Source organism: Vanessa tameamea, chromosome 14 (genome assembly GCF_037043105.1).
Source record: "Vanessa tameamea isolate UH-Manoa-2023 chromosome 14, ilVanTame1 primary haplotype, whole genome shotgun sequence".
In the NCBI taxonomy this organism is placed as follows: Eukaryota; Metazoa; Arthropoda; class Insecta; order Lepidoptera; family Nymphalidae; genus Vanessa; species Vanessa tameamea.
The window spans coordinates 11,184,670-11,202,335 of NC_087322.1; the positions used below are offsets into that span (position 1 = coordinate 11,184,670).

The 17,666-nt window shown below is 31.5% G+C and overlaps 2 protein-coding genes across 2 annotated transcripts; one reads left to right on the forward strand and one right to left on the reverse strand.

Moving 5' to 3' along the window:
• Nucleotides 1-796: 796 nt before the first annotated feature.
• On the reverse strand, nucleotides 797-6,846 carry LOC113402230 (GTPase HRas). The gene is made up of 2 exons (XM_026642421.2): nucleotides 6,204-6,846; nucleotides 797-2,197 (listed from the first exon to the last, which is right to left on the reverse strand). The coding sequence occupies exons 1-2, from the start codon at nucleotides 6,597-6,599 to the stop codon at nucleotides 2,018-2,020; spliced, it is 576 nt and encodes a 191-aa protein (XP_026498206.1). The 5' UTR covers nucleotides 6,600-6,846; the 3' UTR covers nucleotides 797-2,017.
• A 365-nt stretch (nucleotides 6,847-7,211) lies between these two features.
• On the forward strand, nucleotides 7,212-9,953 carry LOC113402199 (uncharacterized). The gene is made up of 3 exons (XM_026642385.2): nucleotides 7,212-7,406; nucleotides 9,121-9,250; nucleotides 9,817-9,953. Exons 1-3 carry the CDS (start codon nucleotides 7,321-7,323, stop codon nucleotides 9,916-9,918), a joined length of 318 nt encoding a protein of 105 aa, XP_026498170.2. The 5' UTR covers nucleotides 7,212-7,320; the 3' UTR covers nucleotides 9,919-9,953.
• The last annotated feature ends 7,713 nt before the right edge of the window (nucleotides 9,954-17,666 follow it).

Below are 17,666 nucleotides of genomic sequence, written 5' to 3' on the forward strand. Positions count from 1 at the left end.
TTGTTGAATATTTTGATTAATTATAACTGTGTGAAATTCCAAGGCCACGCTAATTTAATTTTTTTTTGTGTTTATGAAATCTGTCTGTCTGTTGTCTTTGTAATTGTTGATTTTGTTAATTAAGGTAATTGTCAGAATAAACTAGGAATGAAAAATTATAAGCTTTGTAATTATTCGTTTTGACAGTTTCGGTTAAAATAATTTTAAGCAAAAGGCATCCTTGAATCAAAGGCCCTGATTTGTTGTTGAATATTGTTTTTTTTAGCAAAGCGAAACAACTTTCCTGACCTTCTTAACTCTGAGAAGTGAGAAAACCAACTACAAGCTACCATAAAACATGAAATACGTAAAAGACATAAAAAAGTAGAAAATGGAATAACTGAAACAGTAACAGTTCGTAAAATCGAAAATACATGATCAGACTGCGCTAACATATTTACAAATTGTTTAGAAAATTATGAGAATTTTTCGCGCCTATTACATGAAGATTCTATTAATATAATACACCACAATTGTACTCGCTACAAATTACTATACTGCTACTCTCCTTCTAAATACTTGTTAATTTTCGCAATTAATATATTCTAATCGCTACACTCAAGATTACTACAAAGAAATTTCATTGTAATGCTAAATTACTTATCTTGAAAAAGTAATACTATCGGAAATTACTGGCTATCGATAGCACAAAACTATCGATACTATCGACAGCACAAAACTATCGATACTATCGATACAATCGATAGTTTAGGTTAAAAGTAATGGTATTTGCAAAACTATCGATAGTATCAATAGTATTGCTCATGGGGAGCTATCGATAGTATCGCTTACACCTTAACTACCGATAGTCTATCAATAGTGGACTATCGATATGCAACACTAATGAGGATGGTAACCAGTAAGAATAATTTCAACTATTTCTACGCAACGGACTCAGGAGCTTACATTGCGCCGATACATAGGAATAAATTGACCGAGAGTTCCGCTATCAAGTAAATACGGTCGGCAAAGTATGAGAGAAAAAGAGACTGCGGCCAATAAGGGTGTAGTAATAAAAAAAAAAAATAGAAATACGGACAACGCGGGCTTTATTTTATATTCATGAGCTATTTGTTTAGCTAGCAACTTACTAACTACACATTGATATTGTTGCCCGCCATTATAACCAAAGACAGTATTGTTATTGGCCACAAACTATCTTTCAAATTTTACATGATACATTTTTGAGGTTATTCTGACTGGTCAATTCATTTTCTATGTTTATCATCGAATAATCCGTCTCGTCTATATATCAGCTATGCTAAGCTAGGTATCCAAGTAAATTGTGCTTCAAATATAATTATATTAATACAATATATTTATGTATTACTTCTTTAGACAGTGGATAACTTGAAGAAAAATATATTATAGTCCCTGCAATGTCGAGTCGATGTAATAAATTATATATAAGTATTAAAGATTAACTCCAGACAAGTGGTTTTATTATAGTTTTATTTGTTTAAACATGTTGTACAATTTAAACTGAAATGGATTGTAGATGTTATCATTTGTTGAGATTTACTAAGTTATCAAACATTGTACGTAGTTGATATTTAATTGGAATTTATTATAAAATACCTATTTATACGCTATGTATTTGTGATATTTTCTATTAATGATGGATAACTTTGTAAGATCAAATAAGAGATATTTATGAGTTATATACAAATTAGGTGTTATTTAGATTCTGCATTTGAAATAAAAATTGAAGTGGCAAATATTTATATATCCATTTGAAATAAGATAATGCAATTAATTTAATTACTTTCATTAATTACTCCGAGTGTTATGAATAAAAAAACTTTCTTAATAATAAATGGCACCATTATGACATGAGAACGTCAAATGCAGAGCTAAATAAGACCACTCCGTATACAATATTTTTAAATTATCAACATTTGATAAGGGAGCTATAAAAAGGGAAACTCCAAAGTATCGAAGTCAAATTAGAAATATCCATAAAACTTAGCATCTTAATTTAAATAAGTGTACATTTAAAAGTACGCCGGGATCCGAGTTTGTTCCCTCTTCTGTATTTCTTACCGCGGCTCTCTTTGTCCTTGCGGATCTCCCGGACTAGAGTGTAGAAGGCATCGTCTACGCCCATACGGGTTTTTGCTGATGTTTCTACGAATGGTACACCATAACTTCGCGCCACCTGTAATTTAAAAAAGTGCTTTGTTAAAATAATAACTAGGTTAGAATATTCTATTACCATTTTAATAGCAAACTTTATATAATAACAACAAAAAAAGACAACTACTTGAATACATATATTTGACAAGCATCACTCTAGTGTTTTGAAATGGGATATGTAATCCAGCATTGCAGAACTATCGATAGTTTGAGTATCGATAGTTCACCTCGAAAACTATTCAGGATATCGATAGTACTATCGATAGTATCGTATTGATCAATACTATCGATACTATCGATAGTATCGCTAGCTCTCTGTAAGCAATACTATTCGTAGTAGCGATACTATTGCTACTATCGATAGTATCGATAGTTTTAGACTATCGATAGTTTTAGACTATCGATAGCCAGCGATTTTTTTATAGTATTAGTTTTTTAATGTAAGTAATGTATTCGTAATGTATTCTAATCGCTACACTCAAGATTATTACAAAAAGTTTCATTGTAATGCCACCGTCCTCCTAAAAGTTTTTTTAATGTTATGAATATTTATAATGTTTATTCATAAATCAATCACAAAAAATATTGACAACATTTTTCACATTTAAATTTTTCATTATTCCTTATTCCGCACAAAATGTCTTAATTCTAAAAACAAATATTGTGGTAAATTTAATTTCATTTATTTAAATATACACTATAGTTGGCCTACTAAATTACTTATCTTGAGAAAGTAATACTATCGGAAATTGGGAAGCTATCGATAGTATCGATACTATCGATAGTCTATCGATAGTGGACTATCGATATGCAACACTAATGTAATCTAAATTCCTAATAATCAGCTCGTAATGACACAGACATTTTAAAACAAAGTACAGTAATATTTTAATTGTTACAAATTGTGTTCACATGTTTGCGTTGAATATAATTAATTTATTGTCTACAACTGATGCAACTGACTCACATCAACAATTTATACACTTAATATAACTTCCTATATTTATATTCTATTTCAGTTATATATTGTGACACATGAACAGTGTTTAGAAATATACCTAAAGATATCTAACCAACTTAAAAATTCTAGAATTTTTCTACAAAAGATTTATTTATTTTTAGAAATTGCATAAGTATATATATTATATATAATTATTGATTTGTTGGGAGTAATCTATGTTGTATATCTATAGGAAGAATCAAGTAAACAGTGTACTACCTTAGGTGGGATGTGCTCTTGGAGCTATTCTCAACTTAGAATTGCTTAATGCATAGGAGATATCTTAGTTCTTAAGTATGTGTGCAAAAATTGGTGCACTAGTCTCATCTCACAATACTAGTCTCAAAATCTGACACAGGACACCTACCAAATTCCAAACTTTTTCTATACTTCCTAATAAAAAACTCATTAACTTTTCATTGACCCGATCCAGTGTTTGAAGTTTGGACTTGCCTTATAGATTACAAGGTAGTAAGTCTAATGTTCAAATCTTAGGTTTAGATATAATAAGAATATTAGGGATAACTAATATAATAATACATTTAGAAACCACTAAAAACTAATGTTGGTGAAAGCAAAAATTTTTTTTTTTATGGCATAAGTTGTTGGATGTGCATATAGGCCACCTAATGCTTAGTGGTTACCACAGTCCATAGACAATGGTGCTGTAAGAAATATTAACCATTCCTTATATCCCAAATGCACCAACAACCTTGGGAACTAAGATGTTATGTCCCTTGTGCCTGTAGTTTCACTAGCTCACTCACTCTTCAAACTGGAACACGACAATACTGAGTACTGTTGTTTAGCAGTAGCGATATGCTTTACCATTGCTGCTATGTCACACATTCACATTTAATTAATAATTAAATAGTTACATTTTGTAGTTTTAGTGAGAGCACACTAGTACAAGTAATTGTGGTGATATATAAATATTCATACTGTTACAGAAATTGTTAAAGTTTCATGTGTATTTTTGTCTTTACTTGAATATAATAAGTGTCTTTTTGTACTTTCTTTCATTCCATTATTATTATTTAATCTTAAACTTAGACATTTTGAAGTTTAACAGTAGGTAAGCTTCCATTTAGTTGTAGGGCTTTCTGAAAACCACTCAATCATCACATATTATAACGCCAAAAAGCAATATAATGTTTTGTTGAGATACAATTTTCAACATGAATGAGCAATTTTGTGGGTGAAGAGAAATAACATGAGTTACCATAGTTAGTGGGATGATGTTAGACATGTTTATAAGGACAATAACTACTGGCAGTGACATTAACTTAAATCTAATATAATATCTATAAAATTAAGCAACAAGTATGTCTATTTATTATTTATTAATATAACAACAGAAAATATTAAATGGCTTCTTTATGTAACGACTATTATATTACACAATTATTTTAATTTATTCTATAAATAATAATAAATTCACATATCATTGTATTCAATAGTTATTGATAATAACCACTAATACAAGAACAAGTAATAAGGTAACGAGTTTAGACTAAATTATAGTTATCATTGTATAACATCTAAGTAAGGTGGGAGGTTTCACAGTCCCAGAATCTGCTTTGTTATTTTTTTTAGTATAAAATCTAGCATTCTCTTTGTTTCTATGAAGCTATTATGCATTGTTTTTTACAATTGCCTCTATAAAAGATACAGATCAATTCTAATGTTTATCTTATATCCTAATTCTTGGTTTGTTACTGTATAAAGAGATGACTCAGGATGAACCATAATTATTAATTTCAATATTTGAATGGAACAAGTAATAAATAAAAGAAAAGGTTTATATACATCAATTAAATGTTCATTTTCATAAAAATTGTGGCAGCGATTATGTCAACTATACACTTTGAGAAATTTCACAAAAATAGAAATAACACCCTAATATTTTTATAAATACATTGAATCTTGATTACTTTACTAACTCAGGTTGAGTTTGTTGTATAATTTTAATTCTATAAAATTTGTAGAATTTCTTTTAAATATTATAGAAATACTTATGATCAACTTGAAATATTATGCATATAGTTACAAAAATTTGCATTATCCTCGACAAAAGTTTTTTTTTTAAATTTATACTTCCCAAACTTTCTTACCTGTACCAGAAATAAAAGTTTTAACTGAGAATAAATGGAATTTATTTAAAACTAGGATGTACATTATATGACTGACACTTACACACATTAGTTCCACTAGTTTCCCTTCTGAATTCTCAATTGTCAAGGTAATGTCGCATTGATGAAACCAATAGTAATTGATGACAACATTCTATGGACAGCATTATATTCAAATTGAATTATGCATTTATTAGATACTCGTTATAGTTGCCTGTGGATACACTCGTATTTTAGAGGTCTATGTCCTTCCTCGGAGCTCAAACTAACAAATTCTATTAAATTCAGTTCATTGGTTTGGCCGTGAAAGAGCAGCAGACAGACGGACAGAGTTACTTTTGCATTTATAATATTAGTATAGATAAGGAAAGTTTAGTTATACAAACCCAAAATGACTTTGACTCACTATATATCATGGGTCATATATAACATTGTTTTTTGTTCATAATGTAAGCTCAAGATATTATACCATTAAAAATACATAAATAATTGTTATTTATACAGTATTTATGACTATGTATATTGTTTAAATATGTTGTATCTATACAATACATAAAATACTTTTTCCTACAAGTAAAATATGATTGTTTTAGATTATGTGAATCATTGATTAAATAAGAATGATGTAGGTACTTCTATTGATGGTAATTGATTTTATTATCTTGCAATACAAGTTGTAAGTGTATGACATATTCAATTCTGAATAAATAAAATGCTAGTGTAACAAGTTTACTAGAAAATACAAAATTGACTAATGTTATTGTTTCATTGTCACATCTGAGTACACAGTAAATAAATGTATGGAAATTTCGTACATGGGTTAAAGTTAAAGAATTACTTTTTGATGAGTCAAGAGAAATGTCACTAGTGGTATAATAATAAACAAACAAACGTACCTCTCGCGCTTGCGTCATGTCGACAGCCCATGCCTGAAGGTCGCACTTGTTACCTACTAACACCATCGGCACTTCTTCCGCGTCCTTCACTCGCTTTATCTGCTCTCTGTATGATCCAATGTCCTCGAAACTCTTAGCACTATTCACCGCGAACACCAACAAGAACCCCTCCCCTGTCCGCATATATTGGTCCCTCATAGCGGAGTACTCTTCTTGACCCGCCGTATCCAATATATCTAACAGACACGTCTCCCCGTCTATAACCACTTGTTTCCTATACGAATCCTCGATCGTTGGATCGTACTCATCCACGAAATGATTTTGAATCAGCTGTATAGTCAATGCGGATTTACCGACGCCACCAGCCCCTACCACCACTAACTTGTACTCGGTCATTTTGCGACGAGATAGTAGGAATATTTTTCGTAACACTAAACGTCACTGGTACACTAAGAAACAACGCCCCAGACCAACGCGCCACACCTTTGATATTACTCACATCGGCATGGCTGTCACGACCTGTTATGTATGTTATTGCACTCACTGTACCCGTAAAACGGCTAATTAATGTATTATTAGAGTCAAATGCAATAAATAACAATGAGGCAGTTCACTCACCCTTCTACCACAGACTAAGTAGACTATATTTACACGTGACATAACAGAATGAAAAGATTTATACCTATTTGCTTTAAATTTAAATATAATATAAAATATAATGTAAAATTATTTAGTTGTAATAATTTAAATTCATGAAAGCTTTTGCTCTTTTTAAGTAACATGTATTATGGTTTTAATTTATGTCGTACGTTTAAAATATTATTTTTAAGTACACTTGACTGTTAATAGTTCGAGATTCAGTTTTAAGATGGCGCTGTATTTTTGAAATAAATATTAAGGTCTTCTTTTAAATATAATGTCCCTGACGCAAAACAATACCTATATAAAATAGACAGTTCTTTAAAAAAAAGAAAGAAAAAATAACTGAATTATTATATTCATTATTATATATAGACATAAGAACAGAGCATTATAACACTTTTTAGAGCTTTGATTGTTGTTGCTGAGATTATAATAAATTATTCAATTATTTAATTTTTGTTCATATATTTTGAATATGTCAACCGAAAAACCAGAAGATGAGGGGGATCCCGAAGCTTTGGAAGAAGCGGGTATACTCGAAGCAGATGTCGGTGCCAATTTGTGAGTATTTAAAATTCATAGTTTGAATTTTATAGCTTTGTTTTGAACACTCATTATGTTCTTATAAATGAAAATTGTTAGAATTTTCTTAGTTTTTCTTGAGTTTCTTTCGGCAGTTCTTCTCAGGTCTGAGATGTTTCTTTCCTAACCGGTGGTAGAATTTTGACAATCAATAAGAAATTGTTCTATGTTTAAGAAATGTATTTGAATTAGAATTGTTTAAATTTATAATAATTGTAAGCTTCATATTCTTGAAAATGTACCTAATTGAACGGCGCAATGTAACATGTACCAGAGAAACACATTAGAAGGACATTGAGCACCGCTATAAAAAACCGAAAACATCGCCTTCTAAGTTACACTTGCAGGTCCAATAAGACTGAAGTGGTCAGACCAGCTTACGACCCTGAAAGTAACACGATAATATCCATGAAGTTCAAATATTTATTACCAGCTTTACTTAGCATTACTCAGGTCTATTTTCCCACAAGTTCTGTAAGCGGTGGAGAAAAGGAGAAGTTTTGAAGCAAGCATGAATTAGGCCACTAGATTTTTCGATGCGTTCCCAGTCTTAGCAGCACTAGACATATAGATAATTAAAGCTCGACACTTATGATGCTGAGAATGCAGAGACTTCAACTTGAGAGTAGATGGTCTCATGGTGGTTGAGAATAATGTCCAAATACATTATGAGAGTACCTGAGATATACAAGAGGAGAGCGTTTAATTGAAATGGCTGTTAATGAACATGACCATGTCAAACAACTTAACCAAATCGACTCTACCCGAAAGTGATGGCCACTCATTTTCGTAAATGTCTGCTATTAAAATTATTTTTAAAAAACATCTATAACTTTCTACTTGTCCGATGTAGGGTTTCAGTCCATGACCTTGGTATCTGCAGACTTATAAGAAAGTCACTATACCAACGAGGCATTCACGAACTCCTTCGTTAAAACAATTACAAAAATATGTAATTTAATCAATCACCTAAAATACAATAATATCGAAAAGTATTTTTGGTTGAGTTTTATTAACGTTTCTTATTTTAAATAAACACATAAATTCTTAGTCATTGTTTTAATTTTTTAATTTAAAATAAGTAATATTAATAAAACTAACCTAAAAAATAATATCAGATAGTATTATTACACTATCGTAGTATCCGTTTTTACATTAATAACAAATATCATAGAAAATAATGTATTATTATTGAAGAGGGTAAATTTAGCTAAACACCACAATCACATGTTGTTGATCCAATATGAAGTAATAGTTGTCTTTGGTTTGCCTCAAATTGATGAGTTATATAATTAAATTATACATGGATTAGTATTGGGTGGGATTCTAGCCAGAGACAATAGATTGTAACTGGCATCTAATTAAACAAATTACAGCAAAAGAAAGATTTAATTTTCCTTAATATGCTCATTTTACTTAGCAAAGGATCAGTTATTTATACATATGATTATTATTCGTAAAATTATTTACAGTTTTAGAGTTTAGTCTTACTTTTTTAACATTTTGGTTTTCGAATATCTTGTTATCAACTTTTTATTAAATAGGATCTGCTATAGAATAGAATTCTGAGTTAATAAAAGCTGGCACAAGACTGTATTTTTATTATTTTTATGTTTACAATATTAAGATACTCTTGTTTACAATTTTTATTTATAAACTTCTTCATAGTCGCCTATTTATATATTTGCCCCAGTGATCAGCAGCTTGCCGGTATAGATCCTAAGTTGAAGATTAATATGGACCCGCAAGCTCACAGCCACCTCCGACCTGAGATGATGTTCATCCGAGAGGAATTACGCCAAGCAAAACAACAGACCTTGGCGGTGAGTATCTTTACAACAAGGTGCAATGGTTAATTATATTAGTACTGGATTAATTTGTGTAGTATCAAAAGTGTATGCAAAAATATATCAGGCTATTCGTTTAGGTGAACCCACACCTTTGGTTGCCTGGAAGAGATCGCTATGTAGCGATAATGTCGCCAAAATTGTACACGTCTTTTATTTAGGGAATATCTATGTTTTCTCTTTGTAAATAATATAATATAAAGTATAGAACTGCATTCTGGAGCGGTCGCATATATGGCCTACCCGATGGTAAGTGTTCTAATACCGTAAAAATATTAACCATTTTTTACAACGCCACCAACCAACTTTGCGAACTAACTAACCGATACTATCAGTTTAATGTGCGGTAAAGCAAGTATAAGTCGGTTCTAATAGGAGCTCTAACACACGACCATTACCAGCTAAAAGTTCGTGGATTACCGACCAATTTAACTTTAGGAATTTTACAAATTATAACTTAGTTTTGTATCCACATGCACTTGATGGCGCTTGACGTAAACTGCGGTCACAAATATTACGTCGATTTGTAAAATTACTTTAAGGTACGCCGCACAGCGCTGAAGAAACTTCTTCTGAAGGACGAGATGCAGGAAGACTGTGAGCTAAGGAACATAGGCTTAAGTTACGCGCCTCCCGATCCTTAATTGAAAAATAAACCATATATATATTTATACCTTTTTTCTGGTGTTTAATTTAGAACTGATTTAGAATTTATTGGCTGCTGCTCAGAGTAGTGTGTGGCTGTTGTAGTTTAGTTGTAGCTGGTTGTTCAGATTATTCATTTAAATCCAATTTTTAAAATGAAAACTAAAATAAGATTTTTAAAATCTTTTCACATTTATTATATTTTTAGACATTTTATTGCCAATATCAGGATTATTCAAGATAAGTGGGCGTATATTCAAACGATTTTATGAACAATATGAACGATTCACAAATTCAGTAAATTCAGTAAATTTTTAATTAAACAAATCAATTACACAGATATGTTTACAATAGTCATCAATATCGATTCGTTAATAAATCGTACACAAAAACACACATAAATCACTGAATCTAATACAAAAGAATAAAGATAATGTTGGAAATTAGAGATTCGTCGCATACGTGGTGCGCGGGAAATCTTGAATGTAACTGTCGATCCAAGATGGCTGCCGCGCTGCCATCGACGCGACATTGACACTCTTTTCCAACCAGTATGAATAAACAAGGCGCATCATGCGCCGTCATATTAAAAGAAACTGAAATTGACGTTTAACACGGAAAAAGTCTAAAAGCGTTTGAAACTGCGAAGTGCAGCTACTTATATAAGATTAGCTATCCGTCCCGACTTCGTCTGGGTGAAATTTTATTTACTTCAAGATATCACTCACCTGTCCGGTTTAAGCCACTCGAATGCACATAAAAAATCATCGAAATCAGTCTAACCGTTAAGGAGTAATTTGAGGATGTAACTGATACATACACAGAAGATTTAGATATTTTCAGATATCGTATTATATACTAAAACCTTCTCCAAAATGAATTGCATAATCTATCCATATTCTAGTATAAGTTTTATGTATTTGTAGTTTTTTCAGTTAGGCGTCACACAAGAACTCATTTAGCCTTGAACTCTATGTAGCCTTGTCGGTCTTACACCTACAGTGTTTTTTTATTGAATATTAGGCTTGGAGTGCAGCTCGGAGGTTTTTATGACACAAGACGTCCCCGGATCCAAATTCTATGACACACTTACTACATCTATTAGAAAGAAAATAAAATGTTTTTTGTTTTTTGAAAACACTAAATAAATAGCATTAACATTAACAGCCTGTAAATTTCCCACTGCTGGGCTAAGGACTCCTCTCCCTTTGAGGAGAAGGTTTGGAGCATATTCCACCACGATGCTCTAATGCGGGTTGGTAGATACATATGTGGCAGAATTTCGTTGAAATTAGACACATGCAGGCTTCTTCACGATGTTTTCCTTCACTGCCGAGCACGAGATGAATTATAAACATAAATGAAAATACAGTGGTGCTTGCCTGGGTTTGAAGCCGCAATCATCGGTTAAGATGCACGTGTTAGATTTTTTTATACAAACTTAATACATTATGTCAGGATATTTTAAGAATAATTTCTATTTCTTTATTACTTTATTATATTTTGAGGTTATAAGATAATAAAAGATTATATATGAAACAAATATTTATTTAGCCATTATAATAGCTGTAGTAACCGTAATATTGTATCAATTAATAATTACAATAAAACCAATTACCTTAATCAAAATCAAAATATACTTTATTCAAGTAGGCTTTTACAAGCACTTTTGAATCAACATTTAACAAACTATTTAAAGTAAAGCTACCACCGGTTCGTAATGTAGATTCTACCGAGAAGAACCGGCAAGAAACTCAGTAGTTACTCTTTTTAAATATCTAAAAATACAATCATTTATACTAACTTTGTATATTGATAATTGCAAAAACACGATTCATATATTCATCAATAATTTAACAAGCAATAACAATTATACTATATCACAAAATTATATCGTACCTTAAATGTTAGCACCTTGCTGCTCCAAGAAGAGTAAAGTGTAAAGTAAAAGTAAAAGTGTTCTGTACCGAGCTTCCATTACTTATATAAGCCTCACTACAAATCACGTGACTCACAATATTGAACAGAAAAGTCAAAGTACCCTCTTATTTAATATCAATGTTATCAACACAATTCAAAAATAACTTAAATTAAATTATTATTATTACAGAATTGATTAAAACAATACATAGTGTAAGCCTTGTTTGTAATTGTCTAATTATTTCTGCCATCTCACGTGTAATGAGGCACGTGTGGCAAACGGAGCCAGCTCAGTATAGCTTTGAAACGTAGAATTGGCCTTCAGCTGGTGCCTAAAAATGTACAATAGAAAAAGGGTTTTTCAAGCAATTTCTAAATGATTAAAATATCTTCATAATTGGTGAGAATAAATAATAGTATAAATCTAAATTATTCGTCTTTACAAAATTAAAAATATATTAGTCTAAATTTAATTTGCAATATTAATAGGAGGCTTAATGAAAGTAATGTAATTACTATCTACGTCTCTAATAAATCAAAAACGCTAATAAAATTGAATGATATAAGTAGGACTTTTTAATTAAAGAGCATTTTAATTAAGTTAAATAAAATATATATAATTAAGTTATATAATTTTTTTTTTTAATTTTAAAGTAACTTAAATACGAGTAACTTAATTATTTTTTTATTTATTGACAAAAATAAATGATATAACAAACATTTTCGGTAGGTTAAATATATCTCTAAATTAATATCAAAATGTGCTTTATTGTAATAGCTAGAGAATAACAAGCGAGATGCGTCTTGAGTCACCCGGTTGGAACGAAGTTGCTTTCGCTATTTTTAATCTATTAAATAACAGATACAATAAAATAAATTAACAACTTTTGATAATGATTAAATTGTTTTGTCATTCATTGTCATTGTCAGATTCGTAATCAGAAGATTGAGTGCATTGACGACCTCCGTGGTCGAGTAGTGTGTACTCCGCTTTTTTTACGACACTCCAAAGTCGAAAACGATTCCCGGCCGAGTCGATGTTGAAAAAGTTCATTAGTTATCTACGTTGTCTTGGGTCTGGGTGTTTGTGTACCGTCGTTACTTGTGATTTTCCATAACACAAGTGCTTTAGCTACTTAGATTGGGTTCAGAGTAATGTGTGTGATGTTGTCCAATATTTATTATTATTATTATTTATTAGTATATCTGACCAGTGTTTCAAGTTGCACACAATTAATTACCTTAGATAAATCACAAAATCCCTAAAGCGTCCCGTGACTGTTACGAGGCTTTAAAAATATTTATGATTATCACGACACGAGCATCGCTTGTGTATAAAAATGAACATTTAACTTAGTATTTGTTTATCAAAGATTTCGCTAAGAGTAGGTAGTACAGGGATGGGTCTATAATTATTGGAGTCTGAAGTACTACCGGATTTACAAATTAGAATTACCTTACTATTTTTCAGGTCAGGTAATCTTGACGGAGATCCCCCAAGGATTAAATGAAATTATTATATCTGTAATTTCAGTAATTTAAGATGACAAAATAAAATCACGTTTTATAATAATTCTCCAACAAATATATTTGACAATCCCTCGCAATCATCTCATTCTCGTGACAGATCAATAATTAAAAAAAAAGAAAGTATGCAAATATATGTATTTGGCCAGTCTTAAATAGTGTGCCAAATAAAATAGTATTAATTAAAGTTTGGCAAATTATTAAACAACTAATTATAACAATAATTTTATAAGTAAATAATAATGTAAAATAAATAGTTTCTATTATAATCATTATAGACAATAATGTGATATAATTAATTATGACATCCTATGACGTAACACCGTATTGGAGGCTAGGGCTACTCGCTATATCCTGTTCAAGTTAGTTTGATCTTTTTGATAGGCGGGCTGGTGATGAGAAACAGAAAATATAACATATATAACAGTCGATACCACGATGGAATGCGTAATTCAAATTGGAATTCATTTTTTTTTAGCTTATTTTTCTAAAAAGAGTTATACCAGTTAAAGAGACCCCAACCACTAGCTAAAGAGACCCCAACCAAAAGGACCCCCGTTCGTAACAATGATCAACAACACAACAATGATAAGGATTTTTGTAATCGATATTTGTAGCAGTTACTGCCTGTTATTCGCGTCCCTACCGTCCGACCGATGTAACATTGTACAAGCGTCTATTATTTTCAGTGTTTCTATTTAAATTTTACTTTGAAGCATTTTTACAATTTTTAAAATCATTAAATTGAGAAAATAATATGTTCGTCATTGCAAAGTTATGTCGATCAGAAAAATTTACAACTGTCAAAAGGATCAAGCTATCTTGTACAGGATATAACATATCTTTAATTCACGTACAGTATTCAATTGAAATCGTACCTATGTTACATTCTTTAACATTCTTTTTAATAACGATTTAGCGACGGTCGGAGAGGATAAGTGATTTAGTAGTAAAAATGGGAATATCAGCAAAGTAAATGGTTTATCGAAAATTGACAGGATTAAATTTGAGATGTTATTTTTTACATTTCCAGTTTCACAATTAATAATGTCGTCATTTTTATTTTATCTGGTGGGCCTATAATGTTTTTCTGATGTGCTACGATTTGGCCATGGAACACACGATTGAATAATTTACAGTAGGTATTGGCGTAGTTAACGAAAGGAAAAGACCGATTTGTATGTCCTTTCATTATAAAGTTCATACAATCTTTGCCTTCTCTTGTGAATTCCGACGGTTGTCCAATAATTAAATGTGAAAAAAATTCTTGAATTGTAGAAGTAATTTTAGAAGTTAATATGGCATGAAAATATTTTATAATAAAATGAAGAAAAAAAACAGAACTTTAGAATTTTAGTTTAGTGGCAGATAGTTATTTTTTGTCATAATATTACTTGTGAACTTCGCCATTCCATTTGTATCGATAGAAACAAATATATGGTTTAATTTCTAATTCCCTTTTTACTTGAGAATTAAATGAGGTCAACTGTCCACAATGATCGGTACGTATTAATGATAAATTTATGATAAGGTACACATTTATCAAAAATATTGTCAGTACATGTTGCAGTGGCTTCAATGGCTGCAATACTGGCAACAATGGCTCGAAGAATAATTTCTCGAGTTTATATGAATTTATGTTAAGTCACCATAGAAAAGTTATATTTATTAGACCCATATAATTTGAATAAAACAATTTCCAATATTTTCTCAATTACCTGATATAACCCACTAGGTGGCTGTATACGAATACAACAATGAAAAGCTCATCCCTGCACAGGTTATTTTAATACTTTGCTTATTAGAAAAGCTCACAACATCCCTACGTTCTTTAAATTTTAGTTTTTACCTTAATTTATTAACTTTTAAATAAATCCATATTGATCCGTCTCCAGTTCCCGAACGGCTTATATTGTAAATATGTTTTTGTTAAAATTACAAGCGTTACGATGAACTAAGGTTCGCGAGATAATTGGAGTCCTCCCAAAGGGCAACATAAAAAAATAAACAATTGAGATTATTTTATTAACTGATATACAGTTTTAATATGAAAAAAAGGTCGTCCACAAGGGCCCCGGAATGGGGTAAGACGGCCGTGACTGATATATATATTGTCATTTATATATAATGCTACAGAATACGTAATATGACATATTATAAGGGATATACAAGGTGCTGGAAAAATACAAAATATACTGTTGGAGATTTCTTAAGTTAAGAGTGGGGTTATGATGGCGGTTGCTACATAAGCGGCTGAATACCAGCGCCTTCGCCCTATTCTGTTGGCATCCGTCGGGCGAGATAGACGTGTGTCGTAATTTAAGTTTTATCATATTTTATAAATTGGTATTTGTTTTGATTTTGAAAGAATTTGTCTCATTTAATTCCAAATAATTATTTAAGTAATTATAAATTTTAGTTTTAGGTAATAAATCGTACTTTTAAAAAAATTAAAACCGCTTCTGATTTCTAATAATACAATATTGGCGTACGTACCAACGTGTAACGTACGAGTACGAATATTCCTTCCAGTCGAATCGTAAACTTTGTAAGTAATATTTTATATAAGTTATAAAACTTCGCCCAATTACTTGTGTCAAACACACGTGGCACTTGTTCTAGAGAAATACTAATTGTTGTTTATGTAAATATTGCTTTTACGAAAATAAACGTTAAAAGTATAACACAAAATGGATTATGCAGTTTGTCCGTTTGTTTAATTCAACTACGCTCGTACTTTTCACTATTATAACAGTACAGATATATTTTGTTCTTTAAGCATCTCTTAAGTTTAATTTCGTTTTCTTTTTTTTAGTTTGGCGGACGAGCATTTGGGCCACCTTTGGGTAAGTGGTCATCGCCCATAGTCAAAGGCGCTGTATGAAATATTAACGATTCCTTACATCGCCTATGCGGCACTAACCTTGGGAACTATGATGTTATGTCCCTTGTGCCTGTAGTTACACGGGTTCACTCACCCTTCTAACTGGAACACAATATTACTGAGTACTGTTATTTGATGGTAGAATATGTGATGAGTAGGTGGTAACTACCCAGGCGGGCTTGCATAAAGCCCTACCACCGAGTAATGGATGGATGGCGGGAAAGAGGACGACCTAAGAAGACATGGGCAATGTGTGATGGGGGATGTTAACGATCAGACGACGAATAATAGAGGAGAATGGAAGGGAAAGACGTGCTGCGCCAATACGAGATAGTTTGGGGTAAGAGTAAGGGAAAAGAAGAAAATACTTGAGGTTTTTTAATCAAGTCATTATGAGATGCTTCAATGGTGCTGGCATTGCTTACGCTGCCTTAACTTTAAGAGATATCTCAAATTAATGTGTTACTGAATTATAGGCGATAATGCTTACATAAAATCCCAGATAACACGCATAGATGATACATTCCTGTGGAAATGACGTCATCGAATTAAATGATACCCCTAATAATACATAATTATATTTATCAAACTAAAAACTAAAGGATAATAAATGGTTATGGTGGGTTATCCCTAAGAGATAGACGTATATCATCGCGGACTTTTTTTGTAGACCTTTTTAAGGTGTACAATAGTGTAGTACATTATTTTTATTCTTTCGATGACTCTAAGAAACGTTTGTCTGGGTTACGGCCATACAATTATTATGTATGGCCGTGACCCAGACATACTAGCTGGTGCCCGCGACTCCGATCGCGTGATTTTAAGCCTCTAATGATCAGTATTATATGGTTGACATATCTGTGCATCTTTGAGTCAGTCGTGGCATTATAGTTCCCAATAAATATTTGTCTAACCGCGTAATGTATATTACACGACATGACACGTAGTGCCGGGGATAAGAGAATAGATTTTTTGCAGTTGCGAACACACGACAGAGCCACATAAGCCCAGCTAACCGTGTGCACTGGACTCGCTTAAAAGTAAACGACTTTATTTTTGGAATGAGAAGGAACGGGGGTATAAACATTAAATCATCTGCGCCGCACTCATTTATATTTACAGTATGTATATTTATTTTCAAATGCAAAGGGATGATGTAACTTTTTAAAAAGGTTTAAACCTTATCAGCCCTGGTTCCATAACATCTCGATTTTAATAAAACAAATGCTATATGTTACCCCAAGGTTACTACCGCATCCAAATCGGTTAAGCCGATTCCGAGATTAGCGGTAAAAAACGAATACATAAACAAACAAAAATTCTAAAAAATCATATAAATGTGATCTATTGCGTTAATAGATACCACGAGTAATATTTTTCACAAATATCTTCCATGTACAGATTTCGATCAGTTAC